Source organism: Watersipora subatra, chromosome 1, assembly GCF_963576615.1.
Source record: "Watersipora subatra chromosome 1, tzWatSuba1.1, whole genome shotgun sequence".
NCBI lineage: Eukaryota > Metazoa > Bryozoa > Gymnolaemata > Cheilostomatida > Watersiporidae > Watersipora > Watersipora subatra.
In genome coordinates, this window is record NC_088708.1 from 27,737,339 (window position 1) to 27,763,698 (window position 26,360).

At 36.2% G+C, this 26,360-nt stretch overlaps 1 protein-coding gene across 1 annotated transcript in view; it reads left to right on the forward strand.

Moving 5' to 3' along the window:
* Positions 1-939: 939 nt before the first annotated feature.
* LOC137385766 (tetratricopeptide repeat protein 17-like) overlaps positions 940-26,360 on the forward strand; it is a 28,578-nt gene continuing 3,157 nt past the window's right edge. Inside the window, exons 1-24 of the mRNA XM_068072317.1 lie at positions 940-996; positions 4,488-4,595; positions 4,886-5,030; positions 5,543-5,657; positions 6,516-6,621; positions 8,503-8,619; positions 8,971-9,080; positions 11,183-11,330; positions 11,749-11,888; positions 12,627-12,802; positions 12,910-13,052; positions 13,202-13,351; positions 13,491-13,627; positions 13,902-14,091; positions 14,369-14,446; positions 14,872-15,096; positions 15,346-15,522; positions 16,142-16,271; positions 17,354-17,398; positions 18,342-18,472; positions 18,625-18,792; positions 20,577-20,739; positions 24,269-24,373; positions 26,070-26,196. Coding sequence (XP_067928418.1) covers positions 940-996; positions 4,488-4,595; positions 4,886-5,030; positions 5,543-5,657; positions 6,516-6,621; positions 8,503-8,619; positions 8,971-9,080; positions 11,183-11,330; positions 11,749-11,888; positions 12,627-12,802; positions 12,910-13,052; positions 13,202-13,351; positions 13,491-13,627; positions 13,902-14,091; positions 14,369-14,446; positions 14,872-15,096; positions 15,346-15,522; positions 16,142-16,271; positions 17,354-17,398; positions 18,342-18,472; positions 18,625-18,792; positions 20,577-20,739; positions 24,269-24,373; positions 26,070-26,196 — 3,191 coding nt within the window. The remainder of the gene's footprint in view (positions 997-4,487; positions 4,596-4,885; positions 5,031-5,542; positions 5,658-6,515; positions 6,622-8,502; positions 8,620-8,970; positions 9,081-11,182; positions 11,331-11,748; positions 11,889-12,626; positions 12,803-12,909; positions 13,053-13,201; positions 13,352-13,490; positions 13,628-13,901; positions 14,092-14,368; positions 14,447-14,871; positions 15,097-15,345; positions 15,523-16,141; positions 16,272-17,353; positions 17,399-18,341; positions 18,473-18,624; positions 18,793-20,576; positions 20,740-24,268; positions 24,374-26,069; positions 26,197-26,360) is intronic.

Consider the following 26,360-nt stretch of genomic DNA (forward strand, 5'->3'; position numbering starts at 1 on the left):
CATGCAACTCTATTTTTTAACCCTTTTCCTGTAGTGGCGTTTAATTACAGTTCAAATAAAGGGGGCTTCTGTATTTTTCTACTAGCTCATCAGAATTTTGTTAAGATAAATTAGAGCCTTTTACAAGCAAAGCGATGCTAATGTCGCCTATAAAAGGCTTTCAGGTCATTTACACTCTCCTATGGGCAGCCTGACATTATTTTCATCGGACTCAGCATTTTTGTTAAACCGTTTTTCACATACAGTGTAACCCGCCATACGACATTAATTCGTTCCGGTGTTGGCATCATAAGACGACAATGTTGTATGGAGAGGTATAGAAACCCATAACAATTATATAATGCAAAACACTCTCTGATGAAAACGTCAAAATTTTATATACAGTATTATTGTACATTTATTTTAAAAAATTAGAGCTGCACAACGATTATAAAAATTGATCGCGATTAATAACTTGTCTGAACCAGTTAATCTTCGATTAATCTTAGAATTAATCTAGCAAAAACCTGCATATTCAAAAACATATAATACAGCTACATATAGATTAATTATATTTTAAGCAATTGTTAGCAGTAGTACATGTTATGTACAATGTACATAAGTTACAATGTAATAATAATTATGAGTATGAAAACGGTCAATGAAAGTCTATAATTAAGTCAGCCAAGAGTTGAGACAGCACAGTTTATTCACATTATCTGAATAAAGAGATGCCCTCTTCCTACATACAACATTGCTAGCTTTAGAGAATAGCCGCTCACAGGCAGACCTGCCAACCCAAGAGTGGGGCAATGCGTGAGATTTGGTTTTGGGGCAATTGATGTAGCAATGATAGTATATATGAAATTGTGGAAATTGGGGCAAAAATCTCACGCATTTTCATTTTTTCTTTGGGGTGATTGCGTGAGTCTCACGCCTAATGCGTGAGAGTTGGCAGGTATGTTTCTGGCATATACTGCACTTCGCTTTCTTGTTTACGCTTCCAACAACTTACAGAAATGCGCTACCTAGGGTGGAAGACATTTTTCTGCTATCATGTTCCAATAAAGTGTCAATCTTGTATTACTAATATTCTGAAGCTGAAATATGATTATGATTTTTTTGAAAAATGAAAATACATGTATAATTTACTTTAAAAAGTTTTTAAAAATAAACAAAAATAAACTGTAAGATATTAAATAATACTGAAATCACTTTTAATGCTTTTACCTAGAAACATGTTCAAACAACTACCAACATGGCCGCTTACAGCTGGATCAGCACGGCGCTTGTGCATTGTGTTGTTTAAACAAGTTTAATGTTAGAGACTCACTGTGTTTTCATGGTTGAGTGCAAAATAATTGTGGTTTAATTTATTGGTAAAGAAAGTGTCTTGTCATAATATTTATTTGTTAGTAAATTAAATGGTAGTAACCTGCTACATTAGTATTACTAACGTATGGTACTGAACAGTACAAAGGAAAGTAATCACATCAAGATCATCACCTGCATTTTAATTGAAGATTAATTGGCCCAACTCAGTTAATCGTTTATTTGTATTAGTCACGTTAATCGTTTAATTAACGCGATCATTGTGCAGCTCTATAAAAAATAGTAACAAACTAGTATATTAACCTTAGTAACTATACTTAACTTATGGTTAACTTAGTAACTCGAGTTTCATTGCCATAGAAGTCCTTTTCCTCTTCCTTTCACGTCATTATCGATCTTAAGACGTATGGTTAACTAATTAAAGTTTTATATGGAGTTATATACGTATAATGATTTAAAGTTTATAGTAAGTATTATTTAAAGTTTATAGTAAATATTATATTAAACGCTAAAATGCGCCATAAGTTGTCACTCTCACTTACTTGTCACAAATTTTTGTTTCACTCACACAATATCTAGTATTTACGAAGTACAAAGAATGCCGAACTGAGAGAGAGTGAGCATCATATCACTATCAGGCATTGTAGAAGGGATTTCAGCAAATAACATATCGGCATATTTGTGATTCCGACGTATTCAGCATACTGACTGCCAAATTCAAATTTTGAGAGACACGTTTGTTGACGTCATATGGTGAAAAGAATGTCATAATGAAGGGACGAAAAAACATCGTGTTTTGCAACCCAAGACAAAAAACCATGAAAAAGGAGCGCCATAAATCAGGGATGCACTGTACCAAACAGAAAATATCAAAGTTTATACTTTGTTTAAAATCGAATAAACAATGAATATAATGTAATACATTATACACGTATATATTACAAATAAATATGAAATACCTATTAAATATTACATTTAAAAATACTATTCAATTTATGTAAAAACAAAAAAAATTTAATTTAAAAACAGTATAATATTTGTATTCATATTATTAAAAATCAAATTAATTATTGTTTTTCAATGTTTGTTTCATCGTTATTTACTATCTTACTATCTTACTATTTACTATATATTGTTGTTTAGCAAGAAAATAACAAGTGACAAGAATATCTCAAGAGCACATCAACTTGAAGTATCAGATCGAGTTGAACAATGAATTAATTTCATTATAAAATATTAGCGTGGGACTGTGAATATTAGCGTGGTAAATATTTCGATGGTGTCGCTTTTAAAATTTTAAAGGAAAACTGTTAAGCTTTGGAATTGGAAAACGGACAGTACGTTTTTAAATTTTAAAGATGGTTTTAATGTTTTAAAGTTAAAATGCGTGATAACAATCGCTGCTAACACGTCGTACAACACGTCGTATGTTGTTCCTGAAGTGTATTTTCGTTGTTCAATAAGCACTTTAAAGTCCTCAGATAAGGTTGTAAACTACGTTATGGACAAATCTGAAAACAATGGATGATTTAGACCTTAATGACTTTGAATCAAAGTGTAGTTTTGATTATGGTGACAATCGATTTTCTGTTACACCGTCACTAAAATCATGGCAACCACTACAGCAACAACAACAAAGTTAATTGTTATTGATGTAACTGAGTCATAATTAGTACAATTGTGTGGACACTTTTTTACTGATCACTTTCTATTATGGGTTCGTAAAAATCAAAGAATGTCAAAGTGGCGGACAAATAGAGGGTTCAATAAAAGGATGCCGTTGTATTTTTCAACCCGTCTTCTATAGTAGCATTCTATTGGAGGTAGCGTTCACATAGAGGTTTTACAGTATTTGCATAAGTGTTCAATGTAAAGACACAAATAACTTGGATTGAAGCGTAAAAAGTAATACTGTACATAGTAAAAGCTTTTCTATGTGTACTTTTCATCAATTTATTTGCAATAGTAATGCAATCTAATGACTGGTGGTAACGCTTATTAACTTATAGTTCACATGCTATATTCAGGCTGAAATGTATGCACGGCATAGCTATATTTGTGGTCCAAGGTCACGTGAGCATCACAATTATCCCACACTGTGTAATCAAATAGTTTCCATGCCAGCCTCGATGCATATGTTCACCCAATTATTAGAGGAACAAACCATGAGGTGGGGTTCATATATGGTTCAAAGAACCATATACAGTCAAACATGGATAACTCGCCCTCGGATAGCTCGAACACATGATTAACTCGAACGGTTTCTTTGGTCCGTTCCCACGTAATGATAAATTGCTTTAGATAACTCGACCTCAACTCTGTTAACTCGAACAGTTTTTTGCCCAACGGCTACCGAGACGGTTGTTATCGCTTTAGAAAATCACTTTATTCAAAGCCATAGAGGTAAACCTCATCTTTTCGTAATTCATAAGCGTCGTTATTACCACCATCGGCAAAATATTTTTGTCAACGACTTTTCTAAAGGTTTGTTGAAATTTGATTTTTACCAAACATCCGCTTAGCGATCGCCTTTCGGAAGCATGGAAAAGTGAGGTGACCTTCGCATGAATTTCAAGAAAAATTGGCAAAATTGATCTTGGTTAAATCCTCAAAAGAAAAAGATGTCTTTTCTTCTGAGCATTTCAACAACGATCAAGTTTTGCCAATGTCAATCTAAAAAACGTCCTGGCAATAACATCACCTCAAACAACAAACCAATCTCAAGTGATAGAAAAATCTTCTATACTTTTTGATAAAAAAGTTTTAAACTTTACATTAGAAGCATTTAATTTGAAATAGGCCATTTATGCTTTTGATTTATATTATAGTTTGTATATGTACATGTATCTACTAATAAATAAATAAATACATAGACTTGTGACAGTGCTCTGATAACTTGAACGCTATGATAACTCGAACACTTTCGCTTGGTCTCGTGAAGTTCGGGTTATCCATGTTTGACTGTATTTAACTTGCTTGACAGCCATGCCATCAGATAAACTTCTATGTACAGGAGTGTTAGTCATTGCTCCTAAAAGTTGAAAAATTCAATTTCAGTATTATAAACAAGGCTGGGATTTGTAATTTTCATGATTAGCTTCTATGGAAAGCGCTAGTGTAATTGTTAATCACTTCAACGAGTGCTTGCCTGTTTTTAGTTTGATGTTGATTTTTAGATGGCCGACTTCTTGCTTGCTGTGTTAGTTGGGGTACTAGTTGGCACTGCTCATGTTGATACATCCACACACTGGGTCGTGACAGAAGATGGCAGACTTGAAGAGCAGGTACATTTGCGGACTTCGTTTTGTAACCTTTATTTGTAGCATTTGTTGAAGTCGTAGAATCTATAAATAGTTAATAGCTAGGATTCCTATTTTTGGATGTTGAGCGAGGCAATTTGATTAGATTGTGCAACTTTACATTTCTATATGATTAACACTGGAAATATCTTGAGAATTTGTAGGTTTGCAGGCTGAGGTATTCCTAGCGTCAATAGCATCGTTGCATTGTAATTGCGGGATTGCTAGGTGAGTTGTCACGCCATCTTGAATTATCTTTATGGTTGTACGTTTAGCCGGATTCAAGTCTGAGTTTGAAAAGGCCGCATGACCTTGTGGCATTCATGCGTCAGGAGGAGCGGGTGCAGCAACTCGAGGAAATAAAAGCATATATCTCAGATAATCAGGATATAGTTGACAGCACTGATGACAAGGATGATGGTTAGTAAGGGGGTATTTTCAATTTTCAACTGCTAAGGAACAATAGAAAAAACCTTAATCGTTTAGCGAGTTCACTTGTTTTTCTTTCCCACATTGGTTTTGCCGTGTACATTACATTTTCCACTGTGGATGCAGGGATTATATTCCTACGCTTGTAACTCCTCTCTTTATTCTATCGAAGTTAGTTTAGCACTAAATACATGTACTCAAATACGCTAGTAAAGAGGCTCACTGAACTCTATAATTAGCTTGTTTCTTTGTTACAGACCGCTTCTTTTTTATTTCTTTCATTTTCTTCTACAATGATCGTGTTCAGGATTGAATTGTATAAAATTTCACGTGTTAAACTTTGCACCAAGTTTTATTCTGTGAGCTACTCTGATTTCTTTCATCTATCTTTCCTTTAATACAATTACCGACATGCCACACACTTCTGGACATCATATACAAGGTTTAGATTTGTTTGTTAATTTGAAGATAAATATACTTTTCATTGCTACTTTTTATACCAGGGTTTGAGGAGAAGTTTCTCATGACTGAGGAGTCTTGTGTCAAGGCTGGTAAAAGGCTACCAGAATTTGACCTTTATATCAGCACAGTCCTACCACTAGAAAACAAGGGAATTCGGTGAGTTGGAACTTTGACACACTGAGAACAGCTACTCTGAAAATGAAAACATACTTACAATGTACATTGGAGCATATGCTCATGTTTTATTTGTCATTACTAGGTTAGCTAGCGAGGTCTCTATGTATACTTGGTCACATAATCGGTTGTATGAAAAGATCTAGCTAAATCAGTTTTAATAAAGTAATCAGATATTATGTTAACATCTAATGTTATGATATTATAATAATTCACATATAATATGCTAATTATTTATAATGATAAATTAATTATAATTAATAATTGATAAGCATTAACATATACCGTATATTAGTTATATAGTTAACATATAATATGATATGTTAATTATATATTAATCAGTAGTTTCAGTGTTGGTGTGGCTGACACTGTGACTGACACATTGCCTGGTGACACGTACAATGCTGATTTGGATTTGAGTGAAAAAGAGGCTGTTATCCACAAATTAGCTAAGACAGTTGAGCACAGGTACTGTCATGTAGTGAAGGTACTTGCTACAAGTGCGATGGTGTCACACTTTTGTGGTTTTAATTCTTAAGCTTTTCAAAATCTTAATCTTAATATTGTGGATGACAATTCCCTCAGCTCATGATGAATATTGTGTAGCTATATGACTTAGCCTATTGGCTGACTGCCCTTGATGAGATAAAACAAGCAGAATTTTTAATAAAATTGTTTGAAATGACTGGCTGTTGCGTGCATAATTACTATTGTTATATAACAAAATTTATGTCTTCATGACCATCTGGCGTCAGTAATAATATGTTCTTATTGTATATTATTGCTCAAAGAGAATTGAGGCACTATTTTAGGTTTTGTTTTAGAATTTCTGTATTGTAGTGCCGAGGACCACCTTAATCTAGAGAACCCTCCATCTACTGAGTACTCCCCACCCCATTGTAACTCTCCCCTCCCGTTCAGCATGTACGCCTTTGAACACCTTGAGGTAAACGGCATCATTGCACAGCATATGTTTTTTTATTCTGTAACACCTACTCCCTTACTAGTTTGACCCAATTTGATAGTCTTTTGAAACATATCTGCACAAATAGTCACGACTTACTGCATATAATTAAAAGCCTTAGGCTTGCAATTGTCCCACGACCAAACATGAGCGAAGCAATTGTTTGGGAGATTTATGATAAATGCATATGTGCACACAACTCACGAAAATTATTCATCAACGTCCGTCGCAAACCCTTGTACCGAAATCTCATCAACAAATTTAACCATTGTGCAATGGAGTCGTTTAAGTATAATAACGATACAAAACACATATAAACCTATTTAAATATGTTACCAAGTCTTTATTATTTGTAGAAAATTTCCTAAACTACCCATCTGATCGGATTATACATAAATAGACAGATTAATTCGGCCTGAAATCGTTATTAAAACTTGAAAAGCCTTATTTTATCAAAATTAAGACCGGTAAACGGAACACCGAGCGACAGAGAATAGAACCATTAAGTCATGCGCATTTCACGAAAAAAAAACATGCACATTTCACCAGTCTATAGCATTGTCCAATTGCCGAAGGTTTCTGTAATTAACGTAGAAGTACTGAAAAGTTTGTTTCTTTTTGGCCGATTTCAAAGTAACTGACATTTTGGACACTTATGAGTACTTTGGTATTCCAACTGATGTCCAAAGCAGTGAAAGCAAATGAAATGACGATTATATTTTTTTAACGTTGCTTATGAGATTATTACAATATTTAATTATAAGAATAATTATTCGATTTTATAAGATTTAATTATAAGAATAAGCATTCGAATTTACAAGATCGAAGTATATAGTGATCGATGTTGGACAATATGTTACTGTTATTATTTTTTCTGAAGTTTTGTTAAATAGATTTTCTAAAAATCTATATAAATATCACAACTTCTTGATATTATTAGCTATGGCGTTTTGAAATGTAAACAAAATTGTGCATTGGTTTTTTATTATTACTGTATTACTATATTAATAATATTGGTTATTCTAATAATATCAGTGCATTTTACTTCTAATAATTGCATTTCTTCTATTGCGGGGCAGAGATATAAACATATAATCTTTTCCTTTCATTATTGCTTTTTGTTGTACATAATAACACCCAGTACATTGCAGCTACCATTGCAGTTATTCTATTGCACTGCAGTGCCATTTGACTGCTAATATTGCATTTCTCAACCATCAGTACCCTTTCTTTTTTCCAATATCACTTTGGTCGTGGGCTGTATGACAGGGGAATTTCTAGTTTTCTACTGTATTTAAAATAGCTTAAAGCAAACTTGAAGATTTTATATTTGAAGAAGTAAATATTCGTGCTGTCGGCATCTTGCGTTTAAATGTGCTTAGAGATTATGAATATTTATAACTCGCTCACCGAATGGTTTTGACCAAACATGGGTAGCGGCTCGGTGAACGAGCAGTGAACATATTTCCAGAACTAGCTATGAAATTAAAGATTGTGTTCTCCTTCATCCTAACAGTGAAGCAAGAGCAAACAACTTTTTATAAAGCATTTGATTTTAATCATTTCGTTTAAATACTTGGTGAAGAGCTCATGAACCTTTCTATAAGTGATGAAGTAAGGTTTTGGTATCTAGAGTGAAGCGTGAATAATTACAAGTTATAGTAACCAGAGGAGTGTTTGAGATGCTTAGCTCTAAACCTTTATTGCGCTTCATCATTCCTTCATCATCTAGTCTCCGGTTTAAGACTAACAATTTTCAGTATTATAGTATGAGATAACAGATTGTTTAATAGAAATTGATTTTTCTTAAAGCAAACTGTCAGAAACTTGTTTGAAGTGTAGTTTTGTAACATCCATTGTTAGGGTGTGCAAGGCAGGCGTCTCCTTCAAGGCATGTCAGAGATTGGGCTGAAGAGCGCCATAACTAGGAGGGATAGTGAGGATGAATACGGCCATCTTGTTAATGAGGCACTCAAACTGGTGAGTTGTTGACGCTTTTTGCAGGTTGACAAGATGTTCTATTAATGCCATGTCATACACCTAGGTTCAATATGCAGAGTTTTTGCAGCCTTGTGAAAGTTGACGTTTTATGACAAAGGGATGCTCGAGTGCAGACTTTGAGAAGGTCTCTTTCATGCTTTGTCATATAATAATGTGTTTTGCACTATAAATATAGATCTGAAAAGGTATGTATGCCGTTTTTGGCGAATGCGAGCCCTGTCTACAGGAGCCGAAGGGTTTATGGTAAATGATATTCTTTACACCATTGTTGTTCATGCATCAAAGCAGAAAATACAGAAATTGGTTAGCAGTGTCTTCGTGTGATTGTAGAACCAGACCTCGTGGGTGTTGTATAACATGGCAGCTTTCTATTGGAGAATTAAAGGCAACTCATATGAAGCTATTGAATGCTTAAGGAGGGCACTGCACTACTCTCCTAGGTATTTCACTATACTCGCTAAAGTACTGAGGCAATCAAATTTAATTCAAATGTTAATAGCATTGCCAAAATCATTCTCAAGGATGTTCTGATATGAATATGTATTTATATTGTTGAGGAAAATGAAATCCATCCTAGTTTAAGAATCAATGAGCTTGTGACAATATTGATAATTAACACTCAATAAATGCTGCTGAATACAACTGCAATCTCATTGGGATTTTTTTCTCGACCGTATTTGTTGATTGTTTAGAGCATAGACCTATTAACTATACTTTGGTATATAACTATACTTAAAAATATATAGTTATATGTAAGTATATAACTATACTTAGGTATATATAGTTATATATAAGTATATAACTATACTTAGATGTATATATAGTTATATATAAGTATATAGCTATACTTAGGTATATATAGTTATATATAAGTATATAACTATACTTAGGTATATATAGCTATATATAAGTATATATAAGTATATAACTATACTTAGGTATATAACTACACTTATATATAGTTATATATAAGTATATAACTATATATACTAAGGCTATTAACAAGCAAGCTTGGCTAATAGCCAGGCTAATAGCAAGCAACTCTCACTACTTCTCATTGTTTTTAAGACGAAACACTTTTCTCATGATATGTAGTTTGAAAGCTAGAATGGCAAACGTTGTTATATGTTAAATACAAATCAATTTTCTGTCCAAAAAGGCTTTTCTATTACCCGGGCAATGCCGAGTAGCACAGCTAGTAGTTATATATAAGTATATAACTATACTTAGGTATAAAACTATAACTACACTTAGTATATATAGTTATATATAAGTATATAACTATACTTAGGTATATAAATATAACTATACTTAGTATATATAGTTATATACATGTATAAGTATATAACTATACTTATATATAGTTAATATGTCTATGGTTTAGAGTGGTAGAGATACTCGTCAGCGTTATCTACAGTTGATAAAAGCTGTTAGGCTTCTCTCTCATCACCAGTCAGTCGGTAAATAAAACTATTGATAAACTTGTTTTATAGTTGCTTGGTAAATCTACTAAATGTTGACGTGTCTATTGGCTCATATATCGCTGAACCATTCATGAAATATGTAACCTATACAGAGTTAAGAGAGCTACTTTCAACTAGTTCACCGTCAATAAAAACCCACTTTTGATTTTTGTTAGTCTCGTCTACTTTGTTACAAATTTTTTACAAAGTCTTAATTTTTCTCTTTGAAAATATCATGACAGATTATATTTACTCTCCAAAACATCTCTGTCGATTTGATATACAGTCAAACATGGATAACTCGAACTTCACGGGACCGAGCGAAAGTGTTCGAATTATCAAAGCGTCCAAATTATCAGAGCACTGTCACAAGTCCATGTATTTACTTATTTATTAGTAGATACATGTACATATACAAACTATAACATAAATCAAAAGCACAAATGGCCTGTTTCAAATTAAATGCTTCTAATGTAAAGTTTAAAACGTTTTTATCAAAAAGTATAGATTTTTCTATCACTTGAGATTGGTTCGTTGTTTGAGGGGATGTTATTGCCAGGACGTTTTTTAGATTGACATTGGCAAAACTTGATCGTTGTTGAAATGCTCAAAAGAAAAGACATCTTTTTCTTTTGAGCGTTTTACCCACGATCAATTTTGCCGATTTTTCTTGAAGTTTATGCAAAGATTACCTCACTTTACCTCGCTTCGGAAGGGCGATCGTTAAGCGGATGTTTAGTTTAAATCAAATTTCACCAAACCTTTAGAAAAGTCGTTGACAAAAATATTTTGCCGATGGTGGTAATAACGACGCTTATGAATTACGAAAAGTTGAGGTTTACCTCTATGGCCTGGAATAAAGTGATTTTCTAAAGCGATAACAACCGTTTCGGTAGCTGTTGGGCAAAAAACAGTTCGAGTTAACAGTGTTGAGTTCGAGTTATCTATAGCGATTTATCATTACGTGGGAACGAACCAAAGAAACCATTTGAATTAACCATGTGTTCGAGCTATCCGTGGGCGAGTTATCCATGTTTGACTGTATTTATATTTATTGTTGTGTTTATTGACTGTTGCAGTGACTACAGAGACATTGCCTACGTGAGTCTGGGTAACATTCTTCATCGATCAAAGTACTCCCATGAAGCAGCAATTGTGGTGGAGGCAGCACTTGACCTCTCCAGCACCCTCAATGTTCACCATTTCACTCTTGGCAACATCTATGCTGTAAGTAACATCTTCTCTACATGCAGAATACATGCTGACTCGCTATGTCAGTGTAGCGGGCCCAACACGCTTATTCTCAGCCAAATTATTATTTTCGCTTTTGGTTAATGATGAAAGTGTGGTAAATTAGTTTTTATAATAGTTAATTGAGAGTGTGTTAGTCTTGCATTAACTTGTAAATTAGTAGCCTATTACTGACTGTTGCTGTTTGACATGTTGAGTATATTAATGTCGTAGCAAAAGGTACGTGCAGTATGCATTAAACAGTCTTCAATTGAGATAAATAGTAGATAAATGTCGATGAATCAATGTTGCTCTGAAAACCTTCAGTATTGCAACATCAGTGTGTGAAACACAGTGTACATGTTTCTATTTGCGCTGATGCTGGATAGTCTGAAGACAGTTAGGTCCATTGCAGGTATTAACAGAATACAATAGATCTATACATTGCTTTGACAACACACTCTCTCTACAACCTGACTTTGAGGCAGCGGAGAAGAGAAGATGGGCTGTTATTTGTCACGCCAAGTTAGAACAGGCTCTGGAAGAACAGCACAGGTAGGCTAATTGATAGAATACATAGATAGTAGTAGTACCCTACATGTATGTTAACCTATATTTCTATTGGAGTCATGTGCTCATGGAGCTGGTTTAGTTTACTCAGTTTCTCTACATTTTACTCTAACACATATAGAGCTTTGTTATTATTCTAGTCAAGTTTATGTTAATTAGTCTGATGAATATTTTAAAACTGTGTTATAATATGAATTATAATAATAATCTAACATTGAAAGTTAAAACTGACATTACACGCTTTGAAGTTCAGACATGTTTTTTGGAGTTGGCAGCCTATTGAACTTCTGGCATTCAGAAAGGCAGCTAACCCTCTGATTGTAAGATTGATTAATGTGAAAGTTTAGTTATTGAACAGAGTTTCAAGTGTAATCTATGTTCAGTGTGTTCCTATTGGTAAGATTATCAAACCTGCAAACCATTGCATCATCATCGGTCAGTTGTTTTAGTTAATTTTTTGTAAAATTATAAAATTGTTTTTTTTTAGGTTTTGCTAACACTGGTGTGGTGATTAAAATGTTCAATTAAATCCTCTCTCCATGATGGGAAGATTCCGTAATTGTACAGCATGTAACTGTACGGTACATGCTGTACAGTTACATGTACATGCGGTACAGTTACATGTACATGCTGTACAGTTATATGTACATGCTGTAGCTGCACTGCATGTAATTGTACAGTAAATGGTACAGTAAGTAACTGTCTGTATGTTGCTGCTGGCAGGAATCTACAGTTGGCTCTTGAGAATCTGCGCAAGTACCAAAAGAAGCACGAGTCACTGCAACAGCTGACAGAGAAGATGGTGAGTGAGCAGGCCTTCAGGAGTGACAGAGTCACACGGAATGCAGAGTTCTTCCAGCACGAGCGAGCGCGCAAGGCCTCTGGTCGCCATGTTATGGGTTTGTATCCCCAGTATATTCTGTCCGAGTCATTTAGCAGGAACCATGTCAGTTTAGGAAAAGAATCTCTGTCGGTCTAGTAAAGAGAGTATCGTCTCTGCCTTTAGGGGAGCATTGTCACGTGGCTGTTAGCGGCGACGAACACACCGTAGTGTGTGAGTGGACTAACAAAGAGCTTGAGGTCAACAGCTCTCAGGATAACCTTGACATAGAAAGAAAGTTCTCTAGCATACCCATAACGGATTCAGAGGTAGAATATTTTTAAGGCTTTCTCTTGTTGTGCCATTTTACAGACCGTTCAGTTGTATTTGTAAGTTCGCGCTCTTTGGCTGTGTATAATCATTCAGGGAATACGCGCTAATGCTTCATGTGTCGGCAAATCCCATGTTATTGATGTAGTTGGAAAGGATGAGGGAAGAAACTGACAGAGTGAAAGCTCTAGAGGAAGGCACATATAGGGATGATGTGGTCGCTGCTCGCACTCGAAATGGAGCAAAGCAAGATTACAGCAAACCCGTCCACCCTCCAACATACGCAGCAGGCGAGCAGGTTCGTAATTGATGGTTCTTCTTTAGCAGCTGTTCTTGGAGAAGCACTCGTCTATAGCTCAGCCTATGTTGGTTATATCTGAGCTCGGTAAGCTGTTTCCTTTGATATGTGATAGTCTATATGCTCAAGTTGTTTCTAGACATCCTCAGCACTCAAGCCAGCATATCTCGATTCCAATTGGCCGAGTAAGGAGGAATGTGAAAAGCACAATGCTAAGCCACTTGGCTGGCAAGATTACCCCTCAACCTTTTTACCACCGGAGAACAAAGGCTTTGAGTGAGTCTTTATTCCAGTTGGCTTTAATTGTCATTTTATTTCACGCAGACAACTTGTGACTCATAGTAATTGTATACATTTATGGTTGACAGTCGAACCTGTCTTGCACTGTGCCATAGGGCATCAAGCATTTAAGTCTAGGTACAAAAATATTAAAACCCAAACTTTTGGAGCGGTCTTGTGCTCGTCCAACCCATCACTTACCCAGACTCGTGCACTGCCTTGCTGGACACAGTTATAATGGGCTAATAGATAAATTTCTTCTCCGTTATAGCTCTCATGTCTTCCTAACCGAGGCAATAGACATACAGGCGGGTGAGCAGCACGCCCTTCCATGGTATCCACCTGTTTGTGTTAATATAGTCGATTTAAAGCAAGGTGAAATGTTCCTCGATCACATCGAGGCCTTTCAGCAGCGTGAGAAGGTACCTTTGAGGTCAGCAGAAGAGGCAGATATGAGGAAGGTAGGTTTTAGAGATTTTATGTTTACTGTGTAATGCTGGCAAAATCATTTTAGGAATTTCGATCTGTTTTACACTGCGTCATTTAGTCTAACAATCCCGACAACTCAGTCACAACTTGCGCACTCTTGTGCGGTGATGTCCTGAGTTTTAAGCTCATTATCTTGATTTTTTGTTTGTTGAAATGTCAATTTATTTTTGTAGACAAAAGTGCTATGCTGTGTGATCACTGCTGTTAGTTGTGAACCCTTTGTTATGTCATTTGTGTTTTTCCGCTCAGATTATGCTTAGCTGGGTGAACGGAGGAGAGGTTGAAGAGGAAGAAGTTGGCCAAAGAATTCTAACAGCTTTGAAGCAAGTAGGTAGATTACGCTATATCTTTAACTTCTTAACTATACTAGTCCCAAGGAGCTACTCGGACCTATGGGTTTCATTAGTATTAAATTTTAAAACATTGATTTCTTGTTGCTGATGGTGGTGGCTGTGATCGGTAAAAGTATTTGTCTCATTGTGGAGACAACTTCTCAATACTGTACTTACCTTCAGGTAGTTGCTCAACGAAGATCGAAAGGCCGAGATGTCTTGGTTACGCTGTGAAGTACAAAACTTGTGAATAAGTGCTCTGTGGTAGTGGTTGTGTTCTAGTCATTCTAGTTAAGCGTGACTCACCATAACCTCTATGAAAAAACATGGTGATTTTATCTGTTTCGATGATAACTCATCTGTATATTGACATCTTTGTGTAAAATGCTCAGATGTTGTATCGCATAGATATTTTTGCAGAATCTCGCTCCGCGCTGGCTGCTTTACAACTTGGCGGGTCTGTATTGGAGGGTAGTAGGTAACAACTACCATGCTATAGAGTGTCTTCGTCGCTCCCTCCATTTTGTCCCCGCTGACTACGTGGATGTGCCTCTTGTCAACGTTGCTAACATCTTCCTCAAGTGGAACAAATCTGAGGATGCCCTTAACATGACTCGGCAAGCTCTCATATTCTGTCCGTTTGAGGTAAGAGGCTGTGGTGATTAATATAGTGTCAAGTTTACTATGTCAAGCATATATAATCCAATTTTATGTTCTCGGTTTTCAGTATGTCAAGTGTTTTACAATATAAAATGTTGCTATGAACCAAACTTTAAGATGCCGCATCATGCAGTCTCATTTGATAAGTAATTAATTCATTTCCGTGTATCTTTTGCAAGGCTGACACATTGTACACTGTTTACCAATTACAGTAAATGCCATGTGTTGTTGCAGCCCGTGACACATTTCACTCAAGCCAATCTTCTGGCCATAAGACGAAATGAAACTGGAGCAATACATCATTATGAAAGAGCACTGGAATATGATTCAACTTATACGGAGGCCCTTGATATGCTTAGAAATCTCAAGTGTGTCATAAAGTATTCTAAGGATCAGGAGAAACCTGTCAAGGCAAGTCTATTTCAGCCAGACTGCCCCCTCCCCCACTCCTTTCTTCTGCATGGCGCTCTCTTATGTCATGGCCAACAAAGTGTGCACTAGTTGTGCTCTGTTGTTTATGCTAAGCGATGAGTCTTGTACAGTTGTTAGGGTCCTTTCGTAAATAAGCATTAGTTTTACCATGAGGAGGTTGTAATATGACATAGTGACATAGCTAATGTAGAGATAGACTGGAAATACCTCGAAAAATAGTTTACCTGAAAAGTTTTGCTATGATACACTAATAGTGACAAACTCGTACTCAAGTGTTTGGGTGGAGTGACCCAGTTTGTTGTTTAGTTACTGCAGTCTGTTAGACTGAGAGGCCTGTCAGTTTACTCCTACAGGGTCTGTTGCAACCAGATGCACTTCCTTTTTTGCCAGCTTTCTAAAAGCAAATGCACCAGATGACAGTTAACTGGATCTCAGTACACGGGCCACATAGATTTCATGAGCATTAAAATCTTCCTGTAAGGTTATTTGTCTGAGTAGTCGTAACCAGAACTGGAATTCAGAGCGCTTCAATTGGCTCTGTTTTTAAATATGAGTTGTCCTATTGGGGATCATTGGTTGGGCCATTTGAAAGTGTTAGTGCTGGAGTGAGAATTATTTGCAGGAGGTCTGTAAGGCGACCCAGAGTAAACTGCAGAAGTGCAAGGAGGGAGGTGATCAGCCAAGTTGTCTCACCATTCGTCCGTGTGAGGAGCCTGAGACTAACGCCGGTAGGCGTTTGTATTTTCTTGATGTTTTACTCGTTTTTTCTAGTTTCATATAAATTATCTGTCAAGGTTGCTTCACACTATGTTTCAGTATGTTCGCATTAATCCTGCAATACATTAGTGATTGTCTATGATAATATAGTTCACACTATCAGCAACCCATTTCTGTTTACATCCGAAAATAGTCTGCGGCATACCGTTCTCTTTATACAATGCGGTTTTGGAAACGATAAAATACTAGTCCTGCAGCAATTGTCATGAAGGGAAATATAGCTCAAGTAATACGTGGCAGGTGCACATTGCGTAGGCTGTCGTGAATGGGCGGCAAAATATCGAGAAATGTTTTCCAACATTTTTCTGTTTTGCATCAGCAATGGCATCAGTTTACGGTGCTAATTTGATAAGCATTTTCCCTCTCAGCAATTTAATAATTGCTGAGAGGGCAACCCTGACCTACATCGATATCGTGGGAACCAGTCTTTACTCTGAACTTTGACCAAACCCTTGAAAGGCTAAAATTTGAAAATTTTCCTAACAACAAATAGTAACTTTGAGAAGCCTCAGGTTTATGTGTGCATGATAGTAGATGTTACAGCATTGACAGGTTACTATTGATCTACAGAGCTATCATACGTACTTCACCTTTTTGTCATATGGTTGGTTTGGGGTCATTTTGGTTAATATTCTTCGACTTGCTCCATGTGCGATAATATCCAGTTCATTATTCTGACTATTTCTTTCGGCAGCCAAAGATCTGGTTGTCTAACCATGATTACAAGCGTTTTATAATCTAAAAAGGCAAGGAGCACACAACTTCTTTTATGACGCGGGCTAAGAGCATTTTAACAATTTATTTTGCATTCTGGGCTCAATCATGATGCCGACAAGCCCCCTCGCGTTTCATTTAACAACTGTAGATTCAGGTCTGCTATGTGACCGAGTTGCTGACCCTGTCTGTTGGTCCTAGAAGATGATAATAAGTAATAATTGCAGTCTCATGCAGCCTTTCTGGACAACAGCACGGCATCTAACCTTTTAGGGTGCTCTTCTACTTGTCGATTTTAATAGTCAGTGTCCCATTACAGCAAGAGATGGGGCTGGTATGATACCCAACCTAACTGTGATCCGAAGTAAGATAGTCTCGTCTGCTTACTCCTTGTTAGTCATAGGTTTTTATGTCACTCAACTAATTCTCCATGCTTGGCTGTTTCTACACCTTAACATTTCCTGCATATCTCACTAGCTTTCCCTAAATATCCCCTAGACATATCTTTCATAACGTGAGGCTCTGCTATCTTGATGCTGCTCCCATACCTACTATCAGCTCTGCTGGTATACAATGGCATTCGGCATTAATCGACTATTCTGAGCGTTTTATTGTTTTTAGTTGATTAAGATTTTGTTATGCTGTGCAGATGTTTGAGGCGTCGGTGGGCTTTCATTGACATAGCTGACTCTGACACAATACTTAGGGAAAAGTTTTGGCTGGGCTTTCCACCGGCAAGTTACGAGAAGCTCGTGGTCGGTACAGCAAATGTAAATGAATTTATAAATTAAAACTAAATATTCAAGTAGATGATAAATAAATGTCAATAAGTAGAAACCATCTAATACTGACTTATTATCGTGTACTGTATCATAGACTAGTTCTTTCAAGTGAAGCAAATCTTTTCAATTTCTCTTTTACATTTGTATTTTGATTTTCCAAACTAATAGTTTGGAATCCTCTTTTGGCATATTCAAGAATTTTATTTTTTTAGAGCAACTGTGATACAGCGGCCAAAATTGTGGCATGTGCTTCGCTACCTTTAGAGCACTCTATGTGCAGATGCCCATAATGGGTGATCTCTTAGGGAATGGGGGTCCTTCATGGGGTGGGTCAAGTTTTATGTGCAACTATTGAAGGTGGTTGAATTTGGTGCGTCGTAGTGCAAAACATTTCATAGCATAAATGTCCTTGCTTAGTTGAGACTGCTTAAGGGCTTACGCTATTACTACTTAGTTTCTGAGCAGTTTGCTTTAGTAACTCAAATCGTAGAGATACTGCTGGTAAAATATTGTTTATTCTTGCAGAGTTCCTAAGTTTAGGAGGGTTTCTTAGGAAGAATAACAATCTGAACCCTACTGAAGCTGATGCAATGAAGGAATTTCACAAAGCAAGTGGCCTTTGTTCAGGAGATGATTGTGAACATATAGTGCACAAGGTGTGCATGATACTCTTTTTTCAATAATATTTTGTTTTCATGTTGAATGTTTCATGACAAATTGGTTGGGCAGATGTGCTTTTTTCAGGATGGTAGTTGGGAACAGAATTTCATTTAGATCATGATCTAATGACTTTTTCTATGAACTTTAGCCAGGGACAACCCCTTGCATAAAGATTAAAGCTATCTCTTCAGACAAGTGGACTCAGCGAATGCTTTTTGTCAGACCTGATGAGGAAATAGAGGTCAAGGAGGGAGAATGTTATATACTGAAGGATGGAGAAAGGCTAGGATGTACAGACTCTGCATTTACCTCAAATGTAGGTATTAATCCCACCAATCTATATAAATCTCAGTGTTTGTTTGTCTTTTTGTATGTCCAGTTATAGCAACAGAGTTTTAAAAATGAAAAATCCGTTATGCACTGGATTTAAACTTGGATCCTCCAGTTCTGTGGACAGGTATATATCCAGCACACTACACTGTCCAACTGGCTATACTATAGAATAAATTGTGCACATACTCACTACACATGCCAATCTTTCATGGCTTCACGCTAAACATTTCAGCTAGCATTATACTAGAACTTTTGACCAGAAAAAATGCTTAAACTCACACGGGCAGCACGACTGTTGCAATCAGTATAGAGCTGCAGTAGGCATTGCAGTCGCTACAGTTTGAATTGCACAGAAATAAACACGGTACACAGAAATAAGCACAGTACACAGAAATAAACACGGTACAGAGAAATAAACAAACATCTTTATTTAAAATTTAGAATGGTATATGTTGATTGAAAGTAAATTTTCTGTGTAAAAAAGTTTTATTATCTGCGCAATGCCGGGCATTCATCTAGTGTACTTGTATGAATGTTGTGGGCTCTTTTATCTCATCATAGTGTTGGCAACAATGTAATGTTTCTGCCAACTAGCTTTCTTTAGTGTTATGACTTTTAGGCCTTTTCCAATCAAGCAAAAATAATTTCCGTCTGATACTCACGCTGTCATACATATGACTCATTGTAAGGAGGGAGTTATTTATGTATTTGTGTGACCTTGAAATATATCTATTTTGTATGTACTATGGTTAAGCAAAAATGGTATTACATGTATTTTTGCTCTTAATAAAAATATATTGAGATGCTAGCTCAGCGGAATTAAAGTTTTGTTGTAGTCTGTTCTGTTGAGACATTCTCCGTGTGGTAGTTTATAGTTAAGGTTATTGGTAGTTTATAGTTATGGTTTATGGTAGTTTATAGTTATGGTTTATGGTAGTTTATAGTTATGGTTTATGGTAGTTTATAGTTATGGTTTATGGTAGTTTATAGTTATGGTTTATGGTAGTTTATAGTTATGGTTTATGGTAGTTTATAGTTATGGTTTATGGTAGTTTATAGTTATGGTTTATGGTAGTTTATAGTTATGGTTTATGGTAGTTTATAGTTATGGTTTATGGTAGTTTATAGTTATGGTTTATGGTAGTTTATAGTTATGGTTTATGGTAGTTTATAGTTATGGTTCTGTTGTTTTTTCACAATTTTTTGCGGTAATGATTGTTAGAATTAAGAGTTGTCTCTTGATTATCTAGCAATACTATAATATAATAGTACTAAGTGTTAGTAGTAGCAATACTGTGATGCACTAATCTACTGGTGCACAAGGTCGCAGGCATCGGTCATATACTATTTAAAATAGTTCCAATAGGGAGATTAATGAACTCATATCATTAATAAGTGGTTACGGTGTAGGTAATGTTGTGGGACCAAGATGACACAATGTGGACAACACAGTGAATTTTCATGATTTTAGAATTAAGCATATTTTAGTCGATGAAGGAAAATATGCCTACCATTTATGTAGCTGAAGTACATTAAAGAAACTCTTTAGTTTGATTCTGGTCATGGATCGACCTTCAAGCAATACTTCAGTGTTGCCCAAAATCTGCTATTCGCAATAAGCCCTCAAATATATGCACCAAGATCATTACATTTATCACTTGTTTCTACCTGTCGCTAGTCTTATTACCAGCGGTTGTATAAGCTACGACTCTCCTCTGCCTACTTGCCTTACTTTTTTTACCTGTCTATTTTCCATTTTTCACGCAGATGCACAAGATAGATCATTTAGAGAAAGTGTTGACAGAACTTCTGCAATTCATTGATGAACGACAGGCAGCAGGAGAGCTCATGATTGATGATGAGGAAAACCTTTATGATAGACTGAGATCTAAGAGTACGGGAGAGCTAGATGAACTAGAAGGCTTTGTAGGTAAGGGTTTGCACTCATTCTGGGCGAGTCTACTGTTAGGAAATATTGGCCCAACAGCAGGTGTGCTGGCAGTGTTTCATATTATAAAAATAGCTGCTTCTAAATTCTTAGCATGGTGCTCTATAAGATATTGGCATGTTCCACAAGTTTGATGAACAGCGAGGCAGTTCTACTGTCTCTGTGTCTACCTAAGTGACAATGCGATATGCATCTATGCTAGAAGAAGTCTAAGGTTTTACATTTACAAAGGTAGTTAAATGCTGTTACTATTGATTGTCTATAGCTTGTATCTGTTGCTGAGTATCCATGACATTTGGCTTTCTGTACCTAATAGATGCCTAGGGTCAGTATAGATCTAGTGTTGTTAGACGTCTATTGACATTAAATGTCTAGTTCTTCTTTTCATGGTGTCATTGAATGTCTGTTGCCATGAGTTATGGTGTTATTGAATGTATGGTGTCATTGGTCATGGTGTCATTAAATGGCAGTACCATGAGTCATGATGTCATTGAATGTCTAGTGTCATGGTGTCATTGGATGTCTAGTGTCATAATTCATGGTGTCATTGAATGTCTGATGTCATGAGTTATGGTGTTATTGAATGTATGGTGTCATTGGTCATGGTGTCATTAAATGGCAGTACCATGAGTCATGATGTCATTGAATGTCTAGTGTCATTGGATGTCTGGTGTCATAAGTCATGGTGTCATCACATGTATTGTGCCATGAGTCATATCATTGAATGTTTGGTATCATGGTAATGGTGCCATTGCATGTCTTGTGCCACGAGTCATGTCATTGAATGTCTGGTGTCATGGTAACTGTGCCATTGCATGTTTTGTGCCATGAGTCATGTCATTGAATGTCTGGTGTCATGGTAATGGTGCCATTGCATGTTTTGTGCCATGAGTCATGGTGTCATTGAATGTCTGGTGTCATGAGTTATGGTGTCATTGAATGTCTGGTGTCATGAGTCATGGTGTCATTGAATGTCTGGTGTCATGAGTCATGGTGTCATTGAATGTCTGGTGTCATGAGTGATGGTGTCATCACATGTCTTGTGCCATGAGTCATGTCATTGAATGTCTGGTGTCATGGTAATGGTGCCATTGCATTTTTTGTGCGATGAGTCATGTCATTGAATGTCTGGTGCCATGAGTCATGATGTCATTGAATGGAGTACCATGACGTCTACTACTGTTAAGTGTCCAGTAAATATGAAATGTGTAATATGCTATTCTGAGTTGTTAAATGTTTCTTAGCTCAGAATGTCTTGATCTGACAGATGTTTTGATTTGTCAGACGTTCAGTATACTTATGCCATATTTTAGACATTGTTAGCTTCTTTCAAACAGCAAATGTGATAAAAACGGTAGAGCACCACAACTCGTGGCTAGTGGAAGAGCGGCTGCGGGATGGTAAAAGTTTGTTGACGTTGTTTCGTTATTTCGCATTGTGATCTACTTGATTGTAACATGACAAGCTTTCTTTTCCGTCTCTCAAGGCAACTTACTGCCATTCATGGTGGAAACATGGTTGTGCTCTTATCTGTAGCTGTTTCCTGCTTAACAAATGTTGCAGTTTCTAACAATTTCTACTGTTTATGGTAGCCATCCTTGACTGGATATTCTAATGCAAGACCAGATATCATTCGGTGAAGGGTGAAATCAGTTACAGCTTTTCTTATTGGCAGATTCAAGCAGAAATTGTCTGATACATCGGTTCACAGGCATTATTTGCGAGTAAATCATTGATTGCCTGAGAGGGTTATGGGGTTCACAGTGCTCTCATGTTTGGATTACTCTCCATTGTTTACCTCAAGGATCAGATCTAAAAGTTTCTACTAAAGATAGATTGGCTTCTGAAATGTAAAAATGTCACACCTCTTAGCAGAGCGCTATTTGGAGTTGCCTCGGCAGTGTAGCCTGCATTGTTTGTTTGGCAATGTGAGCAGATTTGCATTCAGATATCCTTCCTGGCAATCTAACCACATTGCATACCTTTTGTTTCCTAGTCAGGCACTTGAATATAAATACATAAAATGTCTAATGACCACATGAGTTGAATAGCAGCTACTGGAGACAACTCCTCGCATCGCTTCTCGGGTAATAAGTTTTGGCAGTCAAGTGTGTGTCAACCACAAACTAGCTAACACAAATAAAATTCAACAAAAACCAAAAAATATACCTATTCTAGGTTTTTAATTTTTTCAGAGCAGTTCGATTAAGCCGCTTTTAGTCATAGTTGGTTGCACTGGTTGTCTTGAGAACCGGTGGATTAGGGTGTTTGTCATCGTACTGTCCATGTTTGGATTGACATGCATCTTTAAAGCTAATCACTCACACCATATATATTATTAGTGGTGCATAGCGTGTCTGGTGGGCTTTGGTCTGTAGGTCCATTTACTCTTGTTGTTTGTTATAGCTTCATCAAGAATCTAATGTCAGAATATGGCCATAACCTAGCCAGTAGGCCTTTTAGACTAAGTTGTGGTTAAAGTATAGAATATCATTGCCTTAGATGTGGCCTGGTCATCTCGAGAGTTGTCTGTTCTTGAGTGGTTTTTTTCACATTTCTCTTTGTTGCCCTGTTGATGTTTGTTTCAATTGCGTTAATTACTGTCTGCCATATGTGGCTCCTGACTCAATTCTACTCAATCCTTTGTAATCTGGTTTTATCAGCTAACTCTGTCGGCAGTGTTAGCGTTAACCAATGCTGATGAGCGGCTGTATTTTGTGTCTATGGTTTGGTCTGATAAGTTCCACAATAGACGGTTATCTGGTAAGTTAACCAGTAACTTTAGCCTCGTGTCTCAGAACAGTCAGGGATTACGTACTTGGACTATTCAACACATTCTTCCAAATTATGGTTTAGTAACAGATGTACTCCACTTGATCAGACAAGGAGATATTTTAGGGTAGTTCTAATATACATAACTTGTAATTTTGAGCCTTGTAAATATGAAAAGAGATTAGAATTTTGTGGCTTCCCACATATGTCTAGATCTTTGCTTGACATACATGTGAATACTGCATTTCAATTGATGCTGGCTATAAATTACGAATTATTTTGTGTTGTTTTTATAAAATATTCAAAACAGTTTAGGTGGCGACATGAACTGTTTTTATAATTGTAATAACTCGTTTTTTTTAAATTTCTGTTGTTAATCGGTACATCATGGAAACATCAACTTGATAATATTTAGAACAAATAAACAATTAAAATAAATTATTATTATTGTTTGTTTATGAAAAGCCATCAATTCAGCAGTTTCATTTACTGAGCTTATACTGCAGCAATAAAAAATATGCATAGATAAAAATGAGTTGCTCATAAATTCTCATACCGACTCACTAAACTTTTACCATTGATTTGGTGAGATTTATCCTCTCCCATTATACAGACAATTCCACATCATCGTTCTTTGTTTCCTTATTCGCCATTAGCATTGTATAATACCCTTTGTTTTATATTGGTATACTGCGAGGCTTCTCAGGGCTGGCTGGAATAAAAGGTAGTCTTGTTGCAGATATCGTCTGTGTGACAACTGAGGAGAAAGATCACATCAGGTGCTTCAGTAAAAAAGATGCCTCTCCTGATCAGATTGAACTCCCTGGTGTGAAACCACGGACTAGTGAGTGTTTCTTATTTATTTATTTCCTTAGATTCAGGCTTCCTCAGATTTTTAATTCTCTAGATATATTATGTTCTCATATGCAGGTATCATATATATGCCATTCCCACTTCATTTAGAATATGGATAGATCATTTGTGTTTGAAAACATTCAACAAATTCTTTAAATTTCTGTAAATTTATGCTAGGATCCATCAGAAAATGAAAAAATCAGGTGGTTATGCTAATTCTGTTCTAACTCAGCAAGATTGTTTATATTTTTTTAAACGAGTCAGTTACATACTTTTATTTACACATCATGTTTTTAGGATATCACTTTGAATGTGATTGCTTACATAATAGACATACAAATTCTGCTGAGTGTAGACTAGACTTCTTGGCAAAATCTTTTAGCTTCATAATATGTACTTGATAATGAAGTAATTTGTGATTTAATTAAAATGTATCTCAATGAGTTTGGAAGGAGCCGCAGCCTCGAGGTTATATCTCTTGATTCATAACGAGCTGGTTTTTCTCTCACTTTTATTGAAAGTGGAATGCAGAAAATGTGAGCTTTCTATTTCAATATCTTCAGTGAGAACACTACTACAAAATAAAAGTGTAAATTTTCTTATTATTTTGGACTCAAATTTTGCTATGCATAGGCCTGTGACTAAATTCCTAGTTTTAGCTGTCAGACCATCTGAAAGCTTAATGAATTACATTTATTTGGATGACTCCTCCTACTTGAACTATAATTAGATTGCTTGAAATGGTCACACTCTTATGCTACTTTTGCTGCATTGCATGACCATAATCGCTGTTAGTGTTTTTGAAGTTTTAAGGCTGAAGTACACTAAAAGTGTAGAGAGAGTTCCATGACAAATATGTAGCTGTTGTTTGCATTGCGACTGAGGCCAGTGGTAAACCCGTGCATAATCGTGTGTATAAGGAGTCCTAATATTTACGCTAGCCACTGTGCTGTGATTGGCTCACTGATTGTCAGCGAATATTTTCAAAACAGAATTCATAGTGCACTAAAAGGAAGTGGTCCAATCTTCATCATAATAAAAGCTCCGTTCGTCCGAAGCCATGGTGGGAGGCTGGAAAAAAGATTGCTTTGTATGGGATTCAAGCTCTCAACTTTTATCATGATAGACCGACACTAACACCTGCGCCAATTGATTGCCTTCCAGCATTTTATATTAATTGTATGTATAGTTATTACATCTGTCAATCTCCATGACACATTGAACTAGCAGGGTACTAATCTGAAATAAAAACTCATTCACTATTAAATGATATAATACAATTGAAAACTAAAATTGTGATACCGTATAAGTAAATTTATTACACACATGGACTAAAAATATATACAATTTATAGTACAGGTGTCATAAAATAATTTATTTATACAAAAGACAAGATTATGCTTGTGCTTTGCAGGTTAATCATTGCAAGGCTGATTCTAGTATTAGCATTGCTCAATAGTCTATTTTTCTCCAATGATCTTCAGCGTTTCGTGCTGTTGGTGTCAATGCGGTTAGTTCAGAGAGAGGTCACTCCAAATGCATCTGAAACAAACTAATTTAATAGTGTTTTACTAGTATTCATTGAATTCATCCCTGGTCCAGACATCTCTTCTGTCACTATTGCTTGTAATATCTTCTACCTCGACACACAGCTCTCTATTATTGTTCTGTGGCATGTTTTGCAGGTGTCATGCTGCCACAGTATACCCTCAAAGTCTCCACAGCTGACTGTGAAGACTTTCAGCCAATCGATTTCAAATCCTTTACCTCGACTTGGCTCTCCGTCACCGGCAAGCATTCACCATACAGCAAGTATGTATTAGTTCTTTCCTACTAGCTTGATTCTTATTTTCATAGAGGAGCTTGTCGAACTGCCGGTGTTGCATCTCTCCATTATATAAAAAGTTGTCAAAATGCTGCTAATGTTGCCCTCTATAAAGTCTTCATGGCTAAGATCTAGTTTATAGAAGTCCTGT